Below are 27,301 nucleotides of genomic sequence, written 5' to 3' on the forward strand. Positions count from 1 at the left end.
ACATTTCAGAACTTTCTCAGATTCTTTAAAAAATGAATTACACTGCACTGAACTACTGAACCCAAAGTAAAATATATTTTAGGAGTTGGAGTCACTTTATTTTATACCGACTCCACCAAAATGTACTCCGACGCCACAGCCCTGCTTCTAACTTCCTAACAAAAAAAATTATGTTTCCAAAATTGTGCTGATGTAAAGTCGACATGTGGGAAATGTTATTATCAACTATTTTGTGTGATACACCTCTCTGATTTAAAGGCACAAAAATTAAAACTATGAAAATGGCTACTTTTTAAATTTTTGTCAAATTTCATATTTAAAAAAAGTGAATCATATCGATCAGATTTTACCGTTATCGTGAAGTACAATACGTCATGAAAAAACAGACTCAGAATCAGTGGGATGCATTGGAGCTCCAGAGTTATTACTTCATAAAGTGACACTGGTAAGAATTGTAAAATTTGGCCTGGTTAGGAAGGGGCAATGAGGCTTGGGGGGGAGGGATTAATGATTCCCATTCCTTTACTTACCGCTTCCTTTTCTGCCGGGGCAGTGATTGTGGTGACGCCACAGTGGCATGTTTTCAGGCCACCTAGAACCTCTGTGGACCTCGTCTGTGTCTCGCTGCCGTCAGACTATTTTAGAGCTGTGATTTTGAAGACGACTCGCGGTGAAGTTGACGGGAGAGGAGTTGGGTGCGTCCAGTGACAGTGAATCACAAACCTTTGGAAACATTTATGATTTAAGACACAGACTTCGCAGGTCTTTATTAGCCGTATAAGACCCCATTCAGTGACCACCCGCAGGAATCACATGGGGCGCAATGACCCGTGGACATAGGAGCTTCTGCAGAAGTCCTTTCTTCTGGCACAATTTTGACACATACACAGGAACGGTGGTTAGAAATCTTTGTAAGCGCTCAGATACTCGGGGGACGGCGCCTCGCCAGTTCTGTAGGTCCACACCATGTCCGTTCTCTGAGCACGGATCAGCGTCTCCTGCACTTCTTCCTCAAAGCGAACCAGTTTGTCCACATTGATGAGAGCTCTCACGTCGTCAGGAGGCTGAGCGTCCAGGTAACAATCATACGGGATGGCGTAGATGACGAGCTGCAGATCGGCCATGTGAAGGGAGCGCAGCAGCAGCGTCCTAATGCCCTGACAAGTCACTGGGTTACAGAACAGCCCTAGGAAGCGCAGGCAGCAACAGCAGCAGAGCACCGGGGTCAGCGTTGCCATGGTGGAGTCACTCAGCCTACAGTCCATCACATCCAGGTGTAGGAGGGAGGTGGACACAGAGTGAAGGAGCTGCAGGAACGGCTGGAGGTGAACGCCACTCAGGTTGTTCCCACTCAAGTTCAACTTCTTGAGAAACGAGATATGAATACTTCGAGAGAGATAGTGCAGGTCGGCGGGGAGAAGGCAACAGAACGCCAGCTCCAGGCTCTCCAGAGGTGTCAGCAGTCCCCTGTGAGGAGAAGCAAAGCAGGAAGGTAACAACTCACTGAGTGATTCCACCAGCAGAATAGTCAGTGCAGCACTGGGGTATAATACTTAATAATTATTAATTCTTGACTGTTCCCTGTCCTTCAAACCACATATCCAGGCCCTTTCCACCTCCTGTCGACTTCAACTCAAAAACATCTCCCAGATCCGTACATTCCTTAACCTAGAATCTGCAAAAACTATAGTGATTGCCCTCATCATCTCCCGTCTTGACTACTGCAACCTCATGCTCTGTGGCCTCCCCTCTAACACTCTCGCACCCCTCCAATCTATCCTAAACTCTGCTGCCCGACTAATCCACCTGTCCCCCCGCTATTCCCCGGCCTCTCCCTTCTGTCAATCCCTTCACTGGCTCCCCATTACCCAGAGACTCCAGTTCAAAACCCTAACCATGACGTACAAAGCCATCCACAACCTGTCTCCTCTATACATCTATGACCTCGTCTCCTGGTACTTTCCTGCACTCAACCTCCGATCCTCACAAGATCTCCTTCTATACTCCCCTCTTATCTCTTCTTTTCACAATCGCATACAAGACTTCTCCCGCGCATCCCCCCTACTCTGGAACTCCGTACGCCAACATATCAGACTCTCGCCTACTGTGGAAACCCTCAAAAGGAACCTGAAGACCGACCTCTTCCGGCAAGCCTACAACCTGCAGTAACCACTGATCCACCAAACCGCTACATGACCAACTCTGCCCTCACCTATTGTATCCTGACCCATCCCTTGTAGATTGTGAGCCCTCGCGGGCAGGGTCCTGTCTCCTCCTGCACCAGTTATAACTTGTATTAAGATTATTGCACCTGTTTTTTATTATGTATACCCCTCCTCACATGTAAAGCGCCATGGAATAAATGGCACTATTATAATAATAATAAGTAATAATACAGGATGTAACTCAGGATCAGTAATGTAATGTATGTACACAGTGACTCCGCCAGCAGAATATTGAGTGCAGCTCTGGAGTATAATACAGGAGGTAACTCAGGATCAGTAATGTAATGTATGTACACAGTGACTGCACCAGCAGAATAGTGAGTGCAGCTCTGGAGTATAATACAGGATGTACGGTAACTCAGGATCAGTAATGTAATGTATGTACACAGTGACTGCACAAGCAGAATAGTGAGTGCAGCTCTGGGGTATAATACAGGATGTAACTCAGGATCAGTAATGTAATGTATGTACACAGTGACTGCACCAGCAGAATAGTGAGTGCAGCTCTGGGGTATAATACAGGATGTAACTCAGGATCAGTAATGTAATGTATGTACACAGTGACTGCACCAGCAGAATAGTGAGTGCAGCTCTGGAGTATAATACAGGATGTAACTCAGGATCAGTAATGTAATGTATGTACACAGTGACTGCACCAGCAGAATAGTGAGTGCAGCTCTGGGGTATAATACAGGATGTAACTCAGGATCAGTAATGTAATGTATGTACACAGTGACTGCACCAGCAGAATAGTGAGTGCAGCTCTGGGGTATAATACAGGATGTAACTCAGGATCAGTAATGTAATGTATGTACACAGTGACTGCACCAGCAGAATAGTGAGTGCAGCTCTGGAGTATAATACAGGATGTAACTCAGGATCAGTAATGTATGTACACAGTGACTGCACCAGCAGAATAGTGAGTGCAGCTCTAGGATATAATACAGGAGGTAACTCAGGATCAGTAATGTAATGTATGTACACAGTGACTGCACCAGCAGAATAGTGAGTGCAGCTCTGGAGTATAATACATGATGTAACTCAGGATCAGTAATGTAATGTGTGTACACAGTGACTGCACCAGCAGAAGAGTGAGTGCAGCTCTGGAGTATAATACAGGATGTAACCCAGGATCAGTAAAGTAATGTATGTACACAGTGACTGCACCAGCAGAATAGTGAGTGCAGCTCAGGAGTATAATACAGGATGTAACTCAGGATCAGTAATGTAATGTATGTACACAGTGACTGCACCAGCAGAATAGTGAGTGCAGCTCTGGAGTATAATACACGATGTAACTCAGGATCAGTAATGTAATGTGTGTACACAGTGACTGCACCAGCAGAAGAGTGAGTGCAGCTCTGGAGTATAATACAGGATGTAACCCAGGATCAGTAAAGTAATGTATGTACACAGTGACTGCACCAGCAGAATAGTGAGTGCAGCTCTGGGGTATAATACGGGATAGAACTCAGGATCAGTAATGTATGTACACAGTGACTGCACCAGCAGAATAGTGAGTGCAGCTCTGGAGTATAATACAGGAGGTAACTCAGGATCAGTAATGTAATGTATGTACACAGTGACTGCACCAGCAGAATAGTGAGTGCAGCTCTAGAGTATAATACAGGATGTAACTCAGGATCAGTAATGTAATGTATGTACACAGTGACTCCGCCAGCAGAATATTGAGTGCAGCTCTGGAGTATAATACAGGAGGTAACTCAGGATCAGTAATGTAATGTATGTACACAGTGACAGCACCAGCAGAATAGTGAGTGTAGCTCTGGACTATAATACAGGATGTATGTACACAGTGACTGCACCAGCAGAATAGTGAGTGTAGCTCTGGAGCATAATACAGGATGAAACCCAGGATCAGTAATGTAATGTATGTACACTGTTACTGCACCAGCAGAATAGTGAGTGCAGCTCTGGAGTATAATACAGGATGTAACTCAGGATCAGTAATGTATGTACACCGTTACTGCACCAGCAGAATAGTGAGTGCAGCTCTGGGGTATAATACAGGCTGTAGATTAGTATTTTGTGTCTGTGGACTCCTATGTAGGTTATTTCTCCTGATTGGCCTTCTATATATACCATTATTACCCGAGAAGTTGTGATAATCGCCCAGAGAGACGTGAAGACCCGAGGTTGAGCTCCCGCAGTGCTGACAGCTGGCAGATCTGGGAGGCGAAGTTCTGCAGGGCCTCCTCGGCGGCGGGTGCCAGGCGCATCACGTCTATATTGCTGTAGGGTAACTTCAGACTCAGGAGGTGAGTGAAGCGCCTCATGGATGGGAGCAGAGCGTTTAGGCCAGGCAGACCCAAGTTATTGAACCTCAGGTCTATCTGTCGAAGGTAGTCAGGGTTCAGCAGCTCCAGCAGAGTCACAGTGCTCCGCAGAGACAGCTCCTCCGCCCGGATGTCCCTGCACTGCAAACGCAAAGGGCCATGGGAGCCAAGCATCAGCGCCTCCCGCAGGACAGCGTAGGAAGTTCTGTTCACAAACAGATCCACGCGCACATCCACACACATGGCGCTATAAGCGGAGGAGGCCGCCATGTCCTCGGGTACTCTCCTGCATTTCGAGGCTTGAGTACTTTCTTCGTGTTGTCTTTTGGCCATATTGATGCATGCCTTTGTCAGGGCCACGGTGCGGGACCAGACACTCATGGTGTCGGGGCCATGCTCCAGCCCGTCATCATGGGTCCCCATCATGTCCAGGAGTCGCAGACGCTGCTTCCTGGGGGTGAAACAAGACAACGTTAGGAGTGGAAAAGGATGTGCAGTAATGATGGTCACCCAGCCTCTCACAATCTTCTATGGCAGGCCCCCACCTCAACAGTCACCCTCCACCCCTCTATAGCAGACCCTCACCTCAACGGTTACTCCCCCACCCCTCTATAGCAGACCCTCATCTCAACGGTTACCCTCCCACCCATCTACAGTGGGGCAAAAAAGTATTTAGTCAGTCAGCAATAGTGCAAGTTCCACCACTTAAAAAGATGAGAGGCATCTGTAATTTACATCATAGGTAGACCTCAACTATGGGAGACAAACTGAGAAAAAAAAAAATCCAGAAAATCACATTATCTGTTTTTTTTATCATTTTATTTGCATATTATGGTGGAAAATAAGTATTTGGTCAGAAACAAAATTTCATCTCAATACTTTGTAATATATCCTTTGTTGGCAATGACAGAGGTCAAACGTTTTCTGTAAGTCTTCACAAGGTTGCCACACACTGTTGTTGGTGTGTTGGCCCATTCCTCCATGCAGATCTCCTCTAGAGCAGTGATGTTTTTGGCTTTTCGCTTGGCAACACGGACTTTCAACTCCCTCCAAAAGTTTTCTATAGGGTTGAGATTTGGAGACTGGCTAGGCCACTCCAGGACCTTGAAATGCTTCTTACGAAGCCACTCCTTCATTGCCCTGGCGGTGTGCTTTGGATCATTGTCATGTTGAAAGACCCATCCACGTTTCATCTTCAATGCCCTTGCTGATGGAAGGAGGTTTGCACTCAAAATCTCACGATACATGGCCCCATTCATTCTTTCATGTACCCGGATCAGTCGTCCTGGCCCTTTTGCAGAGAAACAGCCCCAAAGCATGATGTTTCCACCACCATGCTTTACAGTAGGTATGGTGTTTGATGGATGCAACTCAGTATTCTTTTTCCTCCAAACACGACAAGTTGTGTTTCTACCAAACAGTTCCAGTTTGGTTTCATCAGACCATAGGACATTCTCCCAAAACTCCTCTGGATCATCCAAATGCCCTCTAGCAAACTTCAGACGGGCCCGGACATGTACTGGCTTAAGCAGTGGGACACGTCTGGCACTGCAGGATCTGAGTCCATGGTGGCGTAGTGTGTTACTTATGGTAGGCCTTGTTACATTGGTCCCAGCTCTCTGTAGTTCATTCACTAGGTCCCCCCGTGTGGTTCTGGGATTTTTGCTCACCGTTCTTGTGATCATTCTGACCCCACGGGGTGGGATTTTGCGTGGAGCCCCAGATCGAGGGAGATTATCAGTGGTCTTGTATGTCTTCCATTTTCTAATTATTGCTCCCACTGTTGATTTCTTCACTCCAAGCTGGTTGGCTATTGCAGCTTCAGTCTTCCCAGCCTGGTGCAGGGCTACAATTTTGTTTCTGGTGTCCTTTGACAGCTCTTTGGTCTTCACCATAGCGGAGTTTGGAGTCAGACTGTTTGAGGGTGTGCACAGGTATCTTTTTATACTGATAACAAGTTTAAACAGGTGCCATTACTACAGGTAATGAGTGGAGGAAAGAGGAGACTCTTAAAGAAGAAGTTACAGGTCTGTGAGAGCCAGAAATCTTGATTGTTTGTTTCTGACCAAATACTTATTTTCCACCATAATATGCAAATAAAATGATAAAAAAAACAGACAATGTGGTTTTCTGGATTTTTTTTTCTCAGTTTGTCTCCCATAGTTGAGGTCTACGTATGATGTAAATTACAGACGCCTCTCATCTTTAAGTGGTGGAACTTGCACTATTGCTGACTGACTAAATACTTTTTTGCCCCACTGTATAGCAGACCCTCACCTCAACGGTTACTCCCCCACCCCTCTATAGCAGACCCTCATCTAAACGGTTACCCTCCCACCCATCTATAGCAGACCCTCACCTCAACGGTTATTCCCCCATCCCTCTATAGCAGACCCTCACCTCAAAGATCACAATCCATACTCTTCCATAGACCCTCACCTTAGCAGTAGCCCCCCACTTCTATATCAGACCCTCATTTTAGCGGTAGCCCCTTCCACTTCTATATCAGACCCTCACTTTAGTGGTACCCTCCTCACTTCTATATCAGACCCTCACCTCAACGGTTACCACCCCACCTTAGCGGTCGCCTCACCGACACGTCTATGTCAGACCCCCAACTTGGCAGTCACACCCCTTCTCCTCCACTTCAGTATCAGACTCTCACCTTAGCGGTCGCCCCTCCTACGGTTCTATACAGTGCCTTGCAAAAGTATTCGATCCCTTGTGAAGTTGAACAAAATTTATTGGTTATTTTAAATTTTTGTGGAAATTCAAAAACTGGAAAGTGGGTCGTGCAATATTATTCAGCCCCTGTAACTTAATACTTTGTTGCGCCACCTTTTGCTGCGATTACAGCTGCAAGTCACGTGGGGTCTGTCTCTATCAGTTTTGTACATGGAGAGACTGAAATTCTCGCCCGTTCTTCCTTGGCAAACAGCTCGAGCTCAGGGAGGTTTGATGGAGATCGTTTGTGAACAGCAGTTTTCAGCTCTTTCCACAGATTCTCAATTGGATTGAGGTCTGGACTCCGACTTGGCCGTTCTAACACCTGGATACGTTTATTTGTGAACCATTCCATTGTAGATTTTGCTTTATGTTTGGGATTATTGTCTTGTAGGAAGACAAATCTCCGTCCCAGTCTCACGTCTTTTGCAGACTCCAACAGGTTTTCTTCAAGAATGGTCCTGTATTTCGTTCCATCCATCTTCCCATCAATTTTATCCATCTTCCCTGTCCCTGCTGAAGAAAAGCAGGCCCAAAACATGATGCTGCCACCACCATGTTTGACAGTGGGAATGGTGTGTTCAGGGTGATGAGCTGTGTTGCCTTTACGTTAAACATATCGTTTGGCATTGTTGCCAAAAAGTTCGATTTTGGTTTCATCTGACCAGAGCACCTTCTTCCACATGTTTGGTGTCTCCCAGGTGGCTTGTTGCAAACTTTAAACTACACTTTTTATGGATATCTTTGAGAAATGGCTTTCTTCTTGCCACTCTTCCATAAAGGCCAGATTTGTGCAGTGTACGACTGATTGTTGTCCTATGGACAGACTGTCCCACCTCAGCTGTAGATCTCTGCAGTTCATCCAGAGTGATCATCGGCCTCTTGGCTCCATCTCTGATCAGTCTTCTCCTTGTCTGAGATGAAAGTTTAGAGGGACGGCCGGGTCTTGGTAGATTCGCAGTGGTATGATACTCCTTCCATTTCAATATGATCACTTGCACAGTGCTCCTTGGGATGTTTAAAGTTTTGGAAATCATTTTGTATCCAAATCCGGCTTTAAACTTCTCCACAACAGTATCACGGACCTGCCTGTTGTGTTCCTTGGTCTTCATGATGCTCTCTGTGCTTCACACAGAACCCTGAGACTATCACAGAGCAGGTGCATTTATACGGAGACTGGATTACACACAGGTGGATTATATTTATCATCATTAGGCATTTAGGACAACATTGGGTCATTCAGAGATCCACAATGAACTTCTGGAGTGAGTTTGCTGCACTGAAAGTAAAGGGGCCGAACAATATTGCACGCCCCACTTTTCAGTTTTTGAATTTCCACAAAAATTTTAAATAACCAATAAATTTCGTTCGACTTCACAATTGTGTTCCACTTGTTGTTGAGTCTTCACCAAAAATTTACATTTGGTATCTTTATGTTTGAAGCATGATATGTGGGAAAAGGTTGAAAAGTCCCAGGGGTCCGAATACTTTCGCAAGGCGCTGTATCAGACCTTCACCTTAGCGATCACCCCCCGCCCCCACAGTTCTATATCAGACCTTCACCTTAGTGGTAGACCCCCCCCACTTCTACATCAGACCTTCACCTTGGCGGTCGCCACTCTTTCTGCCCAGCCAGCTCCTCCCTCAAGTACGCCATGACACCCAAGATGACAGTCTGCACGCACAGCCTGTTGGCCTTCTCATACAGCTGGACGGGGTGGTGGCCCTCATCGCCCTGCAGCAGCCTCTGAAGACTCAGTACAGAGAACGGCCATGTCTGCACCAAATCCTGCAGCACCAGCGTCTTCTTATCCAGGAAGGCTGCTCTGAACAGCATCGGGTACAGCTCCTCCGGGATGAGGGGCAGCGCACGGCGCAGGGAGCTGTGGTCCGACACCAACCTCCTACTGCAGATAAACACCAAAGACATCATGGTGGCCGCCTGGCGGGAACATCACCTGGACAGGAGGCGACAGCAAAATCAGCACCGACAGCAGGAAATAGGACGGGCGGATGAAAAAAAAAGAGCAGGAGTGAGTGGAGGTTAGGGCGAATACACGGGGATAGTGACGGTGGGCGAGGGGAGGGCGATGGGGACAGTGACAGAGGGCGAGTGTAGTGAAATTATGTATTTGTAGGCAATGTGCAGTACAGACCAAAAGTTTGGACACACCTCATTTAAAGATTTTTCTGTATTTTATGACTATGAAAATTGTACATTCACACTGAAGGCATCAAAACTATGAATTAACACATGTGGAATTATATACTTAACAAAAAGGTGTGAAACAACTGAAATTCTGCTTATATTCTAGGTTCTTCAAAGTAGCCACGTTTTGCTTTGATGACTGCTTTGCACACTCTTGGCATTCTCTTGATGAGCTTCAAGAGGTAGTCACCGGGAATGGTTCTCACTTCACAGGTGTGCCCTGTCAGGTTTAATAAGTGGGATTTCTTGCCTTATAAATGGGGTTGAGACCATCAGTTGTGTTGTGCAGAAGTCTGGTGGGTACACAGCGGATAGTCCTACTGAATAGACTGTTAGAATTTGTATTATGGCAAGAAAAAAGCAGCTAAGTAAAGAAAAACGAGTGGCCATCCTTAATTTAAGAAATGAAGGTCAGTCAGTCCGAAAAATTGGAAAAACTTTGAAAGTGTCCCCAAGTGCAGTGCAAAAACCATCAAGCACTACAAACAAAACTGGCTCACATGAGGACCGCCCCAGGAAAGGAAGACCAAGAGTCACCTCTGCTTCTGAGGATAAGTTTATCCGAGTCACCAGCCTCAGAAATCGCAGGTTAACAGCAGCTCAGATTAGAGACCAGGTCAATGCCACACAGAGTTCTAGCAGCAGACACATCTCTACAACAAATGTTAAGAGGAGACTTTGTGCAGCAGGCCTTCATGGTAAAATAGCTGCTAGGAAACCACTGCTAAGGACAGGCAACAAGCAGAAGAGACTTGTTTGGGCTAAAGAACACAAGGAATGGACATTAGACCAGTGGAAATCTGTGTTTTGGTCTGATGAGTCCAAATTTGAGATCTTTGGTTCCAACCACCGTGTCTTCGTGTGACGCAGAAAAGGTGAACGGATGGACTCTACATGCCTGGTTCCCACCGTGAAGAATGGAGGAGGAGGTGTGATGGTGTCGGGGGGGGGGGGGGGGGGGGGGCTTTGCTGGTGACACTGTTGGAGATGTATTCAAGATTGGAGGCATACTGAACCAGCATGGCTACCACAGCATCTTGCAGCGGCATGCTATTCCATCTGGTTTGCGTTTAGTTGGACCATCATTTATTTTTCAACAGGACAATAACCCCAAACACACCTCCAGGCTGTGTAAGGGCTATTGACCAGGAAGGAGAGTGATAGGGTGCTACGCCAGATGACCTGGCCTCCACAGTCACCAGACCTGAACGCAATCGAGATGGTTTGGGGTGAGCTGGACCGCAGAGTGAAGGCAAAAGGGCCAACAAGTGCTAAGTATCATGGGAACTCCTTCAAGATTGTTGGAAGACCATTCCCGGTGACTACCTCTTGAAGCTCATCAAGAGAATGCCAAGAGTGTGCAAAGCAGTCTTCAAAGCAAAAGGTGGCTACTTTGAAGAACCTAGAATATAAGACATAATTTCAGTTGTTTCAGACGTCAGGTCCGTCGCACCGTGTGAAGTGCTCCCGGAAGCACTCCACACGGCGCGACGGACCTGACGTCTTCAAGCGCCATATGTAGCGGCGGATATACGCCTTCTCTCTCCCTTCAGGATTCCTGAGACGTTCCAGGTGCGCTCTCCATCCAGGGTTGCCTAGGCTCATATACCCCCTTGTTTAATGTTTCCAGTTTTGTTAAAGATATTTCTGATGAAGGTCTTGTGATTTGACCAAAAACGTTTAAAATCTTTGAACTGGATGCACAAATAAATGGGATGTTCACCTTTTCATCTCTGAGTGCCAAGTGATTTATTATTATGTACAATTTTCATAGTCATGAAAATACAGAAAAATCTTTAAATGAGAAGGTGTGTCCAAACATTTGGTCTGTACTGTATGACCGGCAGTAAATTAGCATCTGTTCTTAGGCTGCAGCTCTTCACAAAGGTCATAAGCTATGTTATCCAGAGAAAAGGCAGCTTTCCTGGTCTCAGTCCCCAGGGGGCCTTCCTGAGAATGCACAGAATTGGAAACATTTCACTCCTCTGATGCCTTTAAAGGAAGAGACCAAATGGGACCTAGTGCAGTCTGACAATTTCTTTTTACTATAGGAAAGAAAGGTTACGACAACGAGCATTTAGAGAAAAAATAATGTATTCATTGGTAAAGTAGCTGTGGTCCAGTCACAAACCAGGGATTAGATTAACATGAAAGGATGGTCTAGAGATCTGATCTCCAGGGTGAGCCTATAACTTGGGCCCTCATCAAAGAAAGTTGTTCACAGATTGAGGGCAGCCAAGCTGATGTGATCTATTTCATATTCCTCCGCCTCAGGGGCTGCAAAGTTTAGATATTTCCGCAAGTTTCTCCCTTTTATTTTATAACTGTTTTACATATTTTTATATCCTTTTATTGTAAGCACTGTACCTTTTATATTAAAGCTTAAAACTTTAATACGTTTGAACCTTGTATGCTCTAAAAGAATCCATAGCCTTAAAGGGAACCTGTCACCCCCAAAATCGAAGGCGAGCTAAGCCCACGAGCATGAGGGGCTTATCTACAGCATTCTATAATGCTGTAGATAAGCCCTCGATGTATCCTTAAAAATGAGAAAAAGAGGTTAGATTATACTCACCCAGGGGCGGTCCCAGTTCTGTTCTGGTCCGATGGGCGTTGCGGTCTGGTTCGGGGCCTCCCATCTTCTTACGATGACGTCCTCTTCTTGTCTTCAGGCTGCAGCTCCGACGTACTTTGTCTGCCCTGTTGAGGGCAGAGCAAAGTACTGCAGTGCACAGGCATTGGGCCTCTCTGACCTTTCCTGGCACCTGCACACTGAAGTACTTTGCTCTGCCCTCAACAGGACAGATCAGTACGCCTGCGCCGGATCGTGAAGACAAGAAGAGGATGTCATTTTAAGAAGATGGGAGGCCCCGGACCAGACCCCGACGCCCATCGAACCTGAACAGAACCAGGACCGCCCCTGGATGAGTATAATCTAACCTCTCTTTCTCATCTTTCAGGATACATCGGGGGCTTATCTACAGCATTACAGAATGCATTACAGAATGCTGGAGATAAGCCCCTGATGCCGGTGGGCTTAGCTCACCTTCGACAGGTTCCCTTTAAAGTGTGTGATCCTTATGATTGGCAGACAGTAGTAGTAATATTTCCGGGGCTCATCGCTGGTGTGTTCAGTGAGTGGTGGCAGCGTGTATGAGCGGGTGTGTGGCCTGGGGCGGTGTGTGATTTATGCTCCCATTACTTAGTAGTTGAGTGCCAGGTTTTATTATATATGATTATGCTCCCATTACAGCATAGGACAGAGGCTGAATGCTGGACAGAGAGAGAGGAGATAGATTAACCCTTGCAGGCACAACCCCAAGTCACGTACTAAGAAGCGGGTACATGACAGTGAGAGGAGGGTGGCGGAAGGTGAGGACGACTGGGGCTGTGGTGGAGGGTGAGGGGAGGACGGTGGAGGCTGTAGCGGATGGTGAGGGGAGGACGGAGGCTGTAGCGGATGGTGAGGGGAGGACGGTGGAGGCTGCAGTGGAGGGTGAGGGGAGGACGGTGGAGGCTGCAGTGGAGGGTGAGGGGAGGACGGTGGAGGCTGCAGTGGAGGACGGTGAGGGGAGGACGGTGGAGGCTGTAGCGGATAGTGAGGGGAGGACGGTGGAGGCTGTAGTGGAGGGTGAGGGGAGGACGGTGGAGGCTGTAGTGGAGGGTGAGGGGAGGACGGTGGAGGCTGTAGTGGAGGGTGAGGGGAGGACGGTGGAGGCTGTAGCGGATGGTGAGGGGAGGACGGTGGAGGCTGTAGTGGAGGGTGAGGGGAGGACGGTGGAGGCTGTAGTGGAGGGTGAGGGGAGGACGGTGGAGGCTGTAGTGGAGGGTGAGGGGAGGACGGTGGAGGCTGTAGCGGATGGTGAGGGGAGGACGGTGGAGGCTGTAGCGGATGGTGAGGGGAGGACGGTGGAGGCTGTAGTGGAGGGTGAGGGGAGGACGGTGGAGGCTGTAGTGGAGGGTGAGGGGAGGACGGTGGAGGCTGTAGTGGAGGGTGAGGGGAGGACGGTGGAGGCTGTAGTGGAGGGTGAGGGGAGGACGGTGGAGGCTGTAGTGGAGGGTGAGGGGAGGACGGTGGAGGCTGTAGTGGAGGGTGAGGGGAGGACGGTGGAGGCCAGCATCGGACTGGAGTACCTTGGGCCCACCAGAGAAAAATCATTCTTGGGGCCCACCATGCCGTTTAAAAATACCACACAGGATAGATCCTATATACCACCCCACACACGAGAGCTGACAGATCCACTATATACTACACCACACAGGAGAGCTGACAGATCCTCTATATACTACACCACACAGGAGAGCTGACAGATCCTCTATATACTACACCACACAGGAGAGCTGACAGATCCTCTATATACTACACCACACAGGAGAACTGACAGATCCTCTATATACTACACCACACAGGAGAGCTGACAGATCCTCTATATACTACACCACACAGGAGAACTGACAGATCCTCTATATACTACATCACACAGGAGAACTGACAGATCCTCTATATACTACACCACACAGGAGAGCTGACAGATCCTCTATATACTACACCACACAGGAGAGCTGACAGATCCTCTATATACTACACCACACAGGAGAGCTGACAGATCCTCTATATACTACACCACACAGGAGAACTGACAGATCCTCTATATACTACACCACACAGAAGAGCTGACAGATCCTCTATATACTACACCACACGGGAGAGCTGACAGATCCTCTATATACTACACCACACGGGAGAGCTGACAGATCCTCTATATACTACACCACACGGGAGAGCTGTCAGATCCTCTATATACTACACCACACGGGAGAGCTGACAGATCCTCTATATACTACACCACACAGGAGAGCTGACAGATCCTCTATATACTACACCACACAGGAGAACTGACAGATCCTCTATATACTACACCACACGGGAGAGCTGACAGATCCTCTATATACTACACCACACGGGAGAGCTGACAGATCCTCTATATACTACACCACACAGGAGAGCTGACAGATCCTCTATATACTACACCACACAGGAGAGCTGACAGATCCTCTATATACTACACCACACGGGAGAGCTGACAGATCCTCTATATACTACACCACACGGGAGAGCTGACAGATCCTCTATATACTACACCACACAGGAGAACTGACAGATCCTCTATATACTACACCACACAGGAGAGCTGACAGATCCTCTATATACTACACCACACAGGAGAGCTGACAGATCCTCTATATACTACACCACACAGGAGAGCTGACAGATCCTCTATATACTACACCACACAGGAGAGCTGACAGATCCTCTATATACTACACCACACGGGAGAGCTGACAGATCCTCTATATACTACACCACACAGGAGAGCTGACAGATCCTCTATATACTACACCACACAGGAGTGCTGACAGATCCTCTATATACTACACCACACAGGAGTGCTGACAGATCCTCTATATACTACACCACACAGGAGAACTGACAGATCCTCTATATTCTACACCACACAGAAGAGCTGACAGATCCTCTATATACCACCCCACAGGAGAGCTGACAGATCCTCTATATACTACACCACACAGGAGAACTGACAGATCCTCTATATACTACACCACACAGGAGAGCTGACAGATCCTCTATATACTACACCACACGGGAGAGCTGACAGATCCTCTATATACTACACCACACAGGAGAGCTGACAGATCCTCTATATACTACACCACACGGGAGAGCTGACATATCCTCTATATACTACACCACACGGGAGAGCTGACAGATCCTCTATATACTACACCACACGGGAGAGCTGACAGATCCTCTATATACTACACCACACAGGAGAGCTGACAGATCCTCTATATACTACACCACACGGGAGAGCTGACAGATCCTCTATATACTACACCACACAGGAGAGCTGACAGATCCTCTATATACTACACCACACAGGAGTGCTGACAGATCCTCTATATACTACACCACACAGGAGTGCTGACAGATCCTCTATATACTACACCACACAGGAGAACTGACAGATCCTCTATATACTACACCACACAGGAGAGCTGACAGATCCTCTATATACTACACCACACAGGAGAGCTGACAGATCCTCTATATACTACACCACACAGAAGAGCTGACAGATCCTCTATATACTACACCACACAGGAGAGCTGACAGATCCTCTATATACTACACCACACAGAAGAGCTGACAGATCCTCTATATACTACACCACACAGGAGAGCTGACAGATCCTCTATATACTACACCACACAGGAGAGCTGACAGATCCTCTATATACTACACCACACAGGAGAGCTGACAGATCCTCTATATACTACACCACACAGGACAGATCCTCTATATACTACACCACACAGGAGAGCTGACAGATCCTCTATATACTACACCATACAGGAGAGCTGACAGATCCTCTATATACTACACCACACAGGAGAGCTGACAGATCCTCTATATACTACACCACACAGGAGAGCTGACAGATCCTCTATATACTACACCACACAGGAGAGCTGACAGATCCTCTATATACTACACCACACAGGAGAGCTGACAGATCCTCTATATACTACACCACACAGGAGAGCTGACAGATCCTCTATATACTACACCACACGGGAGAGCTGACAGATCCTCTATATACTACACCACACAGGAGAGCTGACAGATCCTCTATATACTACACCACACAGGAGAGCTGACAGATCCTCTATATACTACACCACACGGGAGAGCTGACAGATCCTCTATATACTACACCACACGGGAGAGCTGACAGATCCTCTATATACTACACCACACGGGAGAGCTGACAGATCCTCTATATACTACACCACACAGGAGAGCTGACAGATCCTCTATATACTACACCACACAGAAGAGCTGACAGATCCTCTATATACTACACCACACAGGAGAGCTGACAGATCCTCTATATACTACACCACACGGGAGAGCTGACAGATCCTCTATATACTGCACCACACGGGAGAGCTGACAGATCCTCTATATACACCACACAGGAGAGCTGACAGATCCTCTATATACTACACCACACAGGAGAGCTGACAGATCCTCTATATACTACACCACACAGGAGAGCTGACAGATCCTCTATATACTACACCACACGGGAGAGCTGACAGATCCTCTATATACTACACCACACAGGAGAGCTGACAGATCCTCTATATACTACACCACACAGGAGAGCTGACAGATCCTCTATATACTACACCACACAGGAGAGCTGACAGATCCTCTATATAATACACCACACAGGAGAGCTGACAGATCCTCTATATACTACACCACACAGGAGAGCTGACAGATCCTCTATATACTACACCACACAGGAGAGCTGACAGATCCTCTATATACTACACCACACAGGAGAGCTGACAGATCCTCTATATACTACACCACACAGGAAAGCTGACAGATCCTCTATATACTACACCACACACGAGAGCGGACAGATCCTCTATATAATACACCACACGGGAGAGCTGACAGATCCTCTATATACTACACGACACAGGAGAACTGACAGATCCTCTATATACTACACCACACAGGAGAGCTGACAGATCCTCTATATACAACACCACACAGGAGAGCTGACAGATCCTCTATATACTGCACCACACGGGAGAGCTGACAGATCCTCTATATACTACACCACACGGGAGAGCTGACAGATCCTCTATATACTACACCACACAGGAGAGCCGACAGATCCTCTATATACTACACCACACGGGAGAGCTGACAGATCCTCTATATACTGCACCACACGGGAGAGCTGACAGATCCTCTATATACTACACCACACGGGAGAGCTGACAGATCCTCTATATACTACACCACACAGGAGAGCTGACAGATCCTCTATATACTACACCACAAAGGAGAGCTGACAGATCCTCTATATACCACACCACACGGGAGAGCTGACAGATCCTCTATATACTACACAGCGGAGAGCTGACAGATCCTCTATATACTACACCACACGGGAGAGCCGACAGATCCTCTATATACTACACCACACAGGAGAGCCGACAGATCCTCTATATACTACACCACACAGGAGAGCTGACAGATCCTCTATATACTGCACCACACAGGAGAGCTGACAGATCCTCTATATACTACACCACACAGGAGAGCTGACAGATCCTCTATATACTACACCACACGGGAGAGCTGACAGATCCTCTATATACTGCACCACACGGGAGAGCTGACAGATCCTCTATATACTACACCACACAGGAGAACTGACAGATCCTCTATATACTGCACCACACGGGAGAGCTGACAGATCCTCTATACACTACACCAGACAGGAGAGCTGACAGATCCTCTATATACTACACCACACGGGAGAGGGGACAGATCCTCTATATACTACACCACACGGGAGAGCTGACAGATCCTCTATATACTACACCACACAGGAGAACTGACAGATCCTCTATATACTACACCACACGGGAGAGCTGACAGATCCTCTATATACTACACCACACAGGAGAGCTGACAGATCCTCTATATACTACACCACACAGGAGAGCTGACAGATCCTCTATATACTACACCACACAGGAGAGCTGACAGATCCTCTATATACTACACCACACGGGAGAGCTGACAGATCCTCTATATACTACACCACACAGGAGAGCTGACAGATCCTCTATATACTACACCACACAGGAGAACTGACAGATCCTCTATATACTACACCACACGGGAGAGCTGACAGATCCTCTATATACTACACCACACAGGAGAGCTGACAGATCCTCTATATACTACACCACACAGGAGAGCTGACAGATCCTCTATATACTACACCACACAGGAGAGCTGACAGATCCTCTATATACTACACCACACAGGAGAGCTGACAGATCCTCTATATACTACACCACACGGGAGAGGGGACAGATCCTCTATATACTACACCACACGGGAGAGCTGACAGATCCTCTATATACTACACCACACAGGAGAACTGACAGATCCTCTATATACTACACCACACGGGAGAGGGGGCAGATCCTCTATATACTACACCACACAGGAGAGCTGACAGATCCTCTATATACTACACCACACAGGAGAGCTGACAGATCCTCTATATACTACACCACACAGGAGAGCTGACAGATCCTCTATATACTACACCACACAGGAGAACTGACAGATCCTCTATATACTACACCACACGGGAGAGCTGACAGATCCTCTATATACTACACCACACAGGAGAGCTGACAGATCCTCTATATACAACACCACACAGGAGAGCTGACAGATCCTCTATATACTGCACCACACGGGAGAGCTGACAGATCCTCTATATACTACACCACACAGGAGAGCTGACAGATCCTCTATATACTACACCACACAGGAGAGCAGTAATGTAGGTCCAGTGTGTGTAGTAAAATACTTACCGGTGTCCATATTCCACTGCAATGAAGAAGACAGAAGCAACGACACAGCGGCAGAAGACGGCGACTGCTGCGTATTTTATTACACACAGGGAAGCTTTCTGTTGGGGGCGAGACATTGTTTTTATTAGTATGATTTTGGTATAGATGTGATTTTTTTTCATCACTTGTTATAGCTTTTTTTGTGGAATTGTGGCGACCCGAAAAAAGGACATTTGGAATTCTTCAGTTGTTTCTGTTTACGGTGTTTACTGATCGAGTTAATTGTTTTTATATTTTGATAGATCGGACGTTTCTGAACCCAGCAATGCCAAATATGTGTTGTTTTTTTATTTTTTAAATATATTTATTTTCAATTGAATAAAAAGGAGTGATTTGAACTTTTAGGAATTTTTAAAATTTTGTTTTTACCTTTCACTGGTACAGATAGCCCCTTAGAGGACATGAGGATGCGATCATCCGATCGCATGTGCTATAATATACAGTGATACCACAGCATCACTGTATATAGCAGAAATCAGTCTCCTCTAAAGCTCGGCTACAGGAAGAAGACCCCTGGCTGTCATGACAACCCATCGGCGACCCACGATCACATCATGGGCGCCAATGGGTGAGAGAATGATGCGCACGCATGTTGGCATGTGTTATATGCTGCTGTCAGAGATTGACACTGGCATTTAACACGCGCCATACATGTAAGGCTGATGTCGTAAAGGTGTTACCTGAGGACCCCCGTCACCACTGTGTCACCCAATATCCTGTAGGCCCCCTCCCCCACTGTGCTACCTCTATTTTCCTGTGGGCCCCCTCCCCCACTGTCACCTCTATTTTCCTGTGTGCCCCCTCCCCCACTGTCACCTCTATTTTCCTGTGGGCCCCTCCCCCACTGTGTCACCTCTATTTTCCTGTGGGCCCCCTCCCCCACTGTGCTACCTCTATTTTCCTGTGGGCCCCCTCCCCCACTGTGTCACCTCTATTTTCCTGTGTGCCCCCTCCCCCACTGTCACCTCTATTTTCCTGTGGGCCCCCTCCCCCAATGTGTCACCTCTATTTTCCTGTGGGCCCCCTCCCCCACTGTGTCACCTCTATTTTCCTGTGGGCCCCCTCCCCCACTGTGTCACCTCTATTTTCCTGTGGGCCCCCTCCCCCACTGTGTCACCTCTATTTTCCTGTGGGCCCCCTCCCCCACTGTGCTATCTCTATTTTCCTGTGGGCCCCCTCCCCCACTGTGTCACCTCTATTTTCCTGTGGGCCCCCTCCCCCACTGTGTCACCTCTATTTTCCTGTGGGCCCCCTCCCCCACTGTGTCACCTCTATTTTCCTGTGGGCCCCCTCCCCCAATGTGTCACCTCTATTTTCCTGTGGGCCCCCTCCCCCACTGTGTCACCTCTATTTTCCTGTGGGCCCCCTCCCCCACTGTGTCACCTCTATTTTCCTGTGGGCCCCCTCCCCCACTGTGTCACCTCTATTTTCCTGTAGGCCCCCTCCCCCACTGTGTCACCTCTATTTTCCTGTGGGCCCCCTCCCCCACTGTGTCACCTCTATTTTCCTGTAGGCCCCCTCCCCCAGTATGTCACCTCTATTTTCCTGTAGGCCCCCTCCCCCACTGTGTCACCTCTATTTTCCTGTAGGCCCTCTCCCCCACTGTGTCACCTCTATTTTCCTGTGGGCTCCCTCCCCCACTGTGTCACCTCTATTTTCCTGTGGGCCCCCTCCCCCACTGTGCTACCTCTATTTTCCTGTGGGCCCCCTCCCCCACTATGTCACCTCTATTTTCCTGTAGGCCCCCTCCCCCACTGTGTCACCTCTATTTTCCTGTAGGCCCTCTCCCCCACTGTGCTACCTCTATTTTCCTGTAGGCCCTCTCCCCCACTGTGCTACCTCTATTTTCCTGTGGGCCCCCTCCCCCAATGTGTCACCTCTATTTTCCTGTGGGCCCCCTCCCCCACTGTGTCACCTCTATTTTCCTGTGGGCCCCCTCCCCCACTGTGTCACCTCTATTTTCCTGTGGGCCCCCTCCCCCACTGTGTCACCTCTATTTTCCTGTAGGCCCCCTCCCCCACTGTGTCACCTCTATTTTCCTGTGGGCCCCCTCCCCCACTGTGTCACCTCTATTTTCCTGTAGGCCCCCTCCCCCAGTATGTCACCTCTATTTTCCTGTAGGCCCTCTCCCCCACTGTGTCACCTCTATTTTCCTGTGGGCTCCCTCCCCCACTGTGTCACCTCTATTTTCCTGTGGGCCCCCTCCCCCACTGTGCTACCTCTATTTTCCTGTGGGCCCCCTCCCCCACTATGTCACCTCTATTTTCCTGTAGGCCCCCTCCCCCACTGTGTCACCTCTATTTTCCTGTAGGCCCTCTCCCCCACTGTGCTACCTCTATTTTCCTGTAGGCCCCCTCCCCCACTGTGTCACCTCTATTTTCCTGTAGGCCCTCTCCCCCACTGTGTCACCTCTATTTTCCTGTAGGCCCCCTCCCCCACTGTGTCACCTCTATTTTCCTGTAGGCCCTCTCCCCCACTGTGCTACCTCTATTTTCCTGTAGGCCCTCTCCCCCACTGTGCTACCTCTATTTTCCTGTGGGCCCCCTCCCCCACTGTGCTACCTCTATTTTCCTGTAGGCCCTCTCCCCCACTGTGTCACCTCTATTTTCCTGTAGGCCCTCTCCCCCACTGTGCTACCTCTATTTTCCTGTAGGCCCCCTCCCCCACTGTGTCACCTCTATTTTCCTGTAGGCCCCCTCCCCCACTGTGCTACCTCTATTTTCCTGTAGGCCCTCTCCCCCACTGTGCTACCTCTATTTTCCTGTAGGCCCCCTCCCCCACTGTGTCACCTCTATTTTCCTGTAGGCCCTCTCCCCCACTGTGTCACCTCTATTTTCCTGTAGGCCCTCTCCCCCACTGTGCTACCTCTATTTTCCTGTAGGCCCTCTCCCCCACTGTGCTACCTCTATTTTCCTGTGGGCCCCCTCCCCCACTGTGCTACCTCTATTTTCCTGTAGGCCCTCTCCCCCACTGTGTCACCTCTATTTTCCTGTAGGCCCTCTCCCCCACTGTGCTACCTCTATTTTCCTGTGGGCCCCCTCCCCCACTGTGCTACCTCTATTTTCCTGTAGGCCCCCTCCCCCACTATGTCACCTCTATTTTCCTGTAGGCCCTCTCCCCCACTGTGCTACCTCTATTTTCCTGTGGGCCCCCTCCCCCACTGTGTCACCTCTATTTTCCTGTGGGCCCCCTCCCCCACTGTGCTACCTCTATTTTCCTGTGGGCCCCCTCCCCCACTGTGTCACCTCTATTTTCCTGTGGGCCCCCTCCCCCACTGTGTCACCTCTATTTTCCTGTGGGCCCCCTCCCCCACTGTGTCACCTCTATTTTCCTGTGGGCCCCCTCCCCCACTGTGCTACCTCTATTTTCCTGTGGGCCCCCTCCCCCACTGTGTCACCTCTATTTTCCTGTGGGCCCCCTCCCCCACTGTGTCACCTCTATTTTCCTGTGGGCCCCCTCCCCCACTGTGTCACCTCTATTTTCCTGTGGGCCCCCTCCCCCACTGTGTCACCTCTATTTTCCTGTGGGCCCCCTCCCCCACTGTGTCACCTCTATTTTCCTGTAGGCCCTCTCCCCCACTGTGTCACCCAATATGCTGTGGGCCCCTCCCCCACTATGTCACCTCTGATTTCCTATGGGCCTAGTCAGAGAGGGAAAGGGGAGCCACAGTAAAATAGTGGTGGATGACACAATAGGGGAGGGGGCCCACAAGAAATTAGAATATCACTGTGGGCCCCCTCCCCATGTCACCTTTAGGATGCATGGGGCCCCCTCCCCTAACTGCCTCTGTGGCCGGAGATCTACTCAGGTGCCGGCATCATAGAGTTATTACTTACAGTCACACTGACTGCAGCCATCAGACTCCCTCTGGTAGGACTCCTGACCAATCACAGCGCAGCTCCTTGCCTGAGCTGTGCTGTGAGCTCACACAAAGAAAACTAACGCTGATTGGCTGAATTGCAGCCAATCAGCGTTTACACTGCTGTCCAGGGCTTTGTGGATTGTGGAAGAGGAGCAGAGATCATACCCAGCACAGGAGACAGGTGACTGCGGGTGAGCTGCTGTGTGGTGTCCGCTCTCAGCCTCACAGTCAGCTGTTCCTCTGACTGTGCTGCTGGCTGAAGAGAGGGTCGGCACTCTGCACACAGCTCTCCCGGCAGAGGAATGGCAGCGGCAGCAGGTGATGTGAAGGAGCTGCTCCTGCACTTCCCATCACCTGTGCAGTCTGCCAGCTGTGCCGACTATACAATAAAGTGCACACTGTTGTGCGCAAGCTATGAGCATGATGCAGAGCAGGCACAAATGAAGGAGACAGGAGATGGGGGCGGGGCCCACCGGAGGATCCTCCGGTGTCCCGGTGCCCCAGTCCGACCCTGGTGGAGGCTGTAGCGGTAGGTGAGGGGAGGACGGTGGAGGCTGTAGCGGAGGGTGAGGGGAGGACGGGGGAGGCTGTAGTGGAGGACGGTGAGGGGAGGACGGTGGAGGCTGTAGCGGAGGGTGAGGGGAGGACGGTGGAGGCTGTAGTGGAGGACGGTGAGGGGAGGACGGTGGAGGCTGTAGCGGAGGGTGAGGGGAGGACGGTGGAGGCTGTAGTGGAGGACGGTGAGGGGAGGACGGTGAGGGGAGGACGGTGAGGGGAGGACGGTGAGGGGAGGACGGTGAGGGGAGGACGGTGAGGGGAGGACGGTGGAGGCTGTGGCGGAGGGTGAGGGGAGGACGGTGGAGGCTGTAGTGGAGGGTGAGGGGAGGACGGTGGAGGCTGTAGCGGAGGGTGAGGGGAGGACGGTGGAGGCTGTAGCGGAGGGTGAGGGGAGGACGGTGGAGGCTGTAGCGGAGGGTGAGGGGAGGACGGTGGAGGCTGTAGTGGAGGACGGTGAGGGGAGGACGGTGAGGGGAGGACGGTGGAGGCTGTGGCGGAGGGTGAGGGGAGGACGGTGGAGGCTGTAGTGGAGGGTGAGGGGAGGACGGTGGAGGCTGTAGTGGAGGGTGAGGGGAGGACGGTGGAGGCTGTAGCGGAGGGTGAGGGGAGGACGGTGGAGGCTGTAGCGGAGGGTGAGGGGAGGACGGTGGAGGCTGTAGCGGAGGGTGAGGGGAGGACGGTGGAGGCTGTAGTGGAGGACGGTGAGGGGAGGACGGTGGAGGCTGTAGCGGAGGGTGAGGGGAGGACGGTGGAGGCTGTAGCGGAGGGTGAGGGGAGGACGGTGGAGGCTGTAGCGGAGGGTGAGGGGAGGACGGTGGAGGCTGTAGCGGAGGGTGAGGGGAGGACGGTGGAGGCTGTAGCGGAGGGTGAGGGGAGGACGGTGGAGGCTGTAGTGGAGGACGGTGAGGGGAGGACGGTGGAGGCTGTAGCGGTAGGTGAGGGGAGGACGGTGAGGGGAGGACGGTGGAGGCCGTAGCGGTAGGTGAGGGGAGGACGGTGGAGGCTGTAGTGGAGGACGGTGAGGGGAGGACGGTGGAGGCTGTAGCGGAGGGTGAGGGGAGGACGGTGGAGGCTGTAGCGGTAGGTGAGGGGAGGACGGTGGAGGCTGTAGTGGAGGACGGTGAGGGGAGGACGGTGGAGGCTGTAGCGGAGGGTGAGGGGAGGACGGTGGAGGCTGTAGCGGAGGACGGGGGAGGCTGTAGCGGAGGGTGAGGGGAGGACGGTGGAGGCTGTAGCGGAGGACGGGGGAGGCTGTAGTGGAGGACGGTGAGGGGAGGACGGTGGAGGCTGTAGCGGAGGGTGAGGGGAGGACGGTGGAGGCTGTAGTGGAGGACGGTGAGGGGAGGACGGGGGAGGCTGTAGCGGAGGGTGAGGGGAGGACGGTGGAGGCTGTGGCGGAGGGTGAGGGGAGGACGGTGGAGGCTGTGGCGGAGGGTGAGGGGAGGACGGTGGAGGCTGTAGCGGTAGGTGAGGGGAGGACGGTGGAGGCTGTAGCGGAGGGTGAGGGGAGGACGGTGGAGGCTGTAGTGGAGGACGGTGAGGGGAGGACGGTGAGGGGAGGACGGTGGAGGCTGTGGCGGAGGGTGAGGGGAGGACGGTGGAGGCTGTAGTGGAGGGTGAGGGGAGGACGGTGGAGGCTGTAGCGGAGGGTGAGGGGAGGACGGTGGAGGCTGTAGCGGAGGGTGAGGGGAGGACGGTGGAGGCTGTAGTGGAGGACGGTGAGGGGAGGACGGTGGAGGCTGTAGCGGAGGGTGAGGGGAGGACGGTGGAGGCTGTAGCGGAGGGTGAGGGTAGGACGGTGGAGGCTGTAGTGGAGGACGGTGAGGGGAGGACGGTGGAGGCTGTAGCGGTAGGTGAGGGGAGGACGGTGAGGGGAGGACGGTGGAGGCCGTATCGGAGGGTGAGGGGAGGACGGTGGAGGCTGTAGCGGTAGGTGAGGGGAGGACGGTGGAGGCTGTAGTGGAGGACGGTGAGGGGAGGACGGTGGAGGCTGTAGCGGAGGGTGAGGGGAGGACGGTGGAGGCTGTAGCGGAGGACGGGGGAGGCTGTAGCGGAGGGTGAGGGGAGGACGGTGGAGGCTGTAGCGGAGGACGGGGGAGGCTGTAGTGGAGGACGGTGAGGGGAGGACGGTGGAGGCTGTAGCGGAGGGTGAGGGGAGGACGGTGGAGGCTGTAGTGGAGGACGGTGAGGGGAGGACGGTGGAGGCTGTAGCGGAGGACGGGGGAGGCTGTAGTGGAGGACGGTGAGGGGAGGACGGTGGAGGCTGTAGCGGAGGGTGAGGGGAGGACGGTGGAGGCTGTAGCGGAGGACGGGGGAGGCTGTAGTGGAGGACGGTGAGGGGAGGACGGTGGAGGCTGTAGCGGAGGGTGAGGGGAGGACGGTGGAGGCTGTAGCGGAGGACGGGGGAGGCTGTAGTGGAGGACGGTGAGGGGAGGACGGTGGAGGCTGTAGTGGAGGACGGTGAGGGGAGGACGGTGGAGGCTGTAGCGGAGGGTGAGGGGAGGACGGTGGAGGCTGTAGTGGAGGACGGTGAGGGGAGGACGGTGGAGGCTGTAGCGGAGGGTGAGGGGAGGACGGTGGAGGCTGTAGCGGAGGGTGAGGGGAGGACGGTGGAGGCTGTAGTGGAGGACGGTGAGGGGAGGACGGTGGAGGCTGTAGTGGAGGACAGGGGAGGCTGTAGCGGAGGGTGAGGGGAGGACGGTGGAGGCTGTAGCGGAGGACGGGGGAGGCTGTAGCGGAGGACGGGGGAGGCTGTAGTGGACGGTGAGGGGAGGACGGGGGAGGCTGTAGCGGAGGACGGTGAGGGGAGGACGGTGGAGGCTGTAGTGGAGGACGGTGAGGGGAGGACGGTGGAGGCTGTAGTGGAGGACAGGGGAGGCTGTAGCGGAGGACGGGGGAGGCTGTAGCGGAGGACGGTGAGGGGAGGACGGTGGAGGCTGTAGTGGAGGACGGTGAGGGGAGGACGGTGGAGGCTGTAGTGGAGGACAGGGGAGGCTGTAGCGGAGGACGGGGGAGGCTGTAGCGGAGGGTGAGGGGAGGACGGTGGAGGCTGTAGTGGAGGACGGTGAGGGGAGGACGGTGGAGGCTGTAGTGGAGGACAGGGGAGGCTGTAGCGGAGGACGGGGGAGGCTGTAGCGGAGGGTGAGGGGAGGACGGTGGAGGCTGTAGTGGAGGACGGTGAGGGGAGGACGGTGGAGGCTGTAGTGGAGGACGGTGAGGGGAGGACGGTGGAGGCTGTAGTGGAGGACAGGGGAGGCTGTAGCGGAGGACGGGGGAGGCTGTAGCGGAGGGTGAGGGGAGGACGGTGGAGGCTGTAGCGGAGGACGGGGGAGGCTGTAGTGGAGGACGGTGAGGGGAGGACGGTGGAGGCTGTAGCGGTAGGTGAGGGGAGGACGGTGGAGGCTGTAGTGGAGGACGGGGGAGGCTGTAGTGGAGGACGGGGGAGGCTGTAGTGGAGGACGGTGAGGGGAGGACGGTGGAGGCTGTAGCGGAGGACGGTGGAGGCTGTAGAGGGGATATATACAGCACACAGATATATACACTGACACTATGGAGTCCTCTGGCTTCCACTCTCTCTCTGCTCCTCCATCTCACCCATTACTCTTCCCGTCTGCCGGTCGGCTCCTCTGCCGGTTCTCTTCCTGTTAGTCCCCGCCCCTCCAGCTCCTCTGCCGGTTGGCTCCTCCTCTGTTAGTCCCCGCCCCTCCAGCGCCTCTGCCGGTTGGCTCCTCCTCTGTTAGTCCCCGCCCCCCAGCGCCTCTGCCGGTTGGCTCCTCCCTCCGGGCGGGCTTACCAGTTTCACTTCCGGTGTCTCCTCGGCTCCGCCCCCGGACGGACTGCAGTAGTACCAGTGTCCACCAGCAGAGGCAGTCGGGGTCAC

The 27,301-nt window shown here is 51.5% G+C and overlaps 2 protein-coding genes across 4 annotated transcripts; both read right to left on the reverse strand.

Annotated features, from left to right (window-relative positions):
• Positions 1-734: 734 nt before the first annotated feature.
• LRRC14 (leucine rich repeat containing 14) lies at positions 735-27,151 on the reverse strand. 3 transcript variants are annotated; one of them, XM_069732055.1, is made up of 5 exons: positions 27,016-27,151; positions 18,963-19,060; positions 8,851-9,204; positions 4,338-4,973; positions 735-1,467 (listed from the first exon to the last, which is right to left on the reverse strand). In XM_069732055.1, the coding sequence occupies exons 3-5, from the start codon at positions 9,177-9,179 to the stop codon at positions 900-902; spliced, it is 1,533 nt and encodes a 510-aa protein (XP_069588156.1). In that variant the 5' UTR covers positions 9,180-9,204; positions 18,963-19,060; positions 27,016-27,151; the 3' UTR covers positions 735-899. The 3 variants fall into 3 exon arrangements, with proteins under 3 accessions (XP_069588156.1, XP_069588155.1, XP_069588157.1); XM_069732054.1 differs by lacking the exon at positions 18,963-19,060; XM_069732056.1 differs by lacking the exon at positions 18,963-19,060 and having other exon boundaries at positions 26,968-27,151.
• On the reverse strand, positions 10,844-27,019 carry LOC138643507 (proline-rich protein 36-like). The gene is made up of 4 exons (XM_069732406.1): positions 27,016-27,019; positions 26,030-26,925; positions 25,404-25,902; positions 10,844-10,857 (listed from the first exon to the last, which is right to left on the reverse strand). Exons 1-4 carry the CDS (start codon positions 27,017-27,019, stop codon positions 10,844-10,846), a joined length of 1,413 nt encoding a protein of 470 aa, XP_069588507.1.
• Positions 27,152-27,301: the final 150 nt, after the last annotated feature.

This window comes from Ranitomeya imitator, chromosome 6 (assembly GCF_032444005.1).
Source record: "Ranitomeya imitator isolate aRanImi1 chromosome 6, aRanImi1.pri, whole genome shotgun sequence".
In the NCBI taxonomy this organism is placed as follows: domain Eukaryota; kingdom Metazoa; phylum Chordata; class Amphibia; order Anura; family Dendrobatidae; genus Ranitomeya; species Ranitomeya imitator.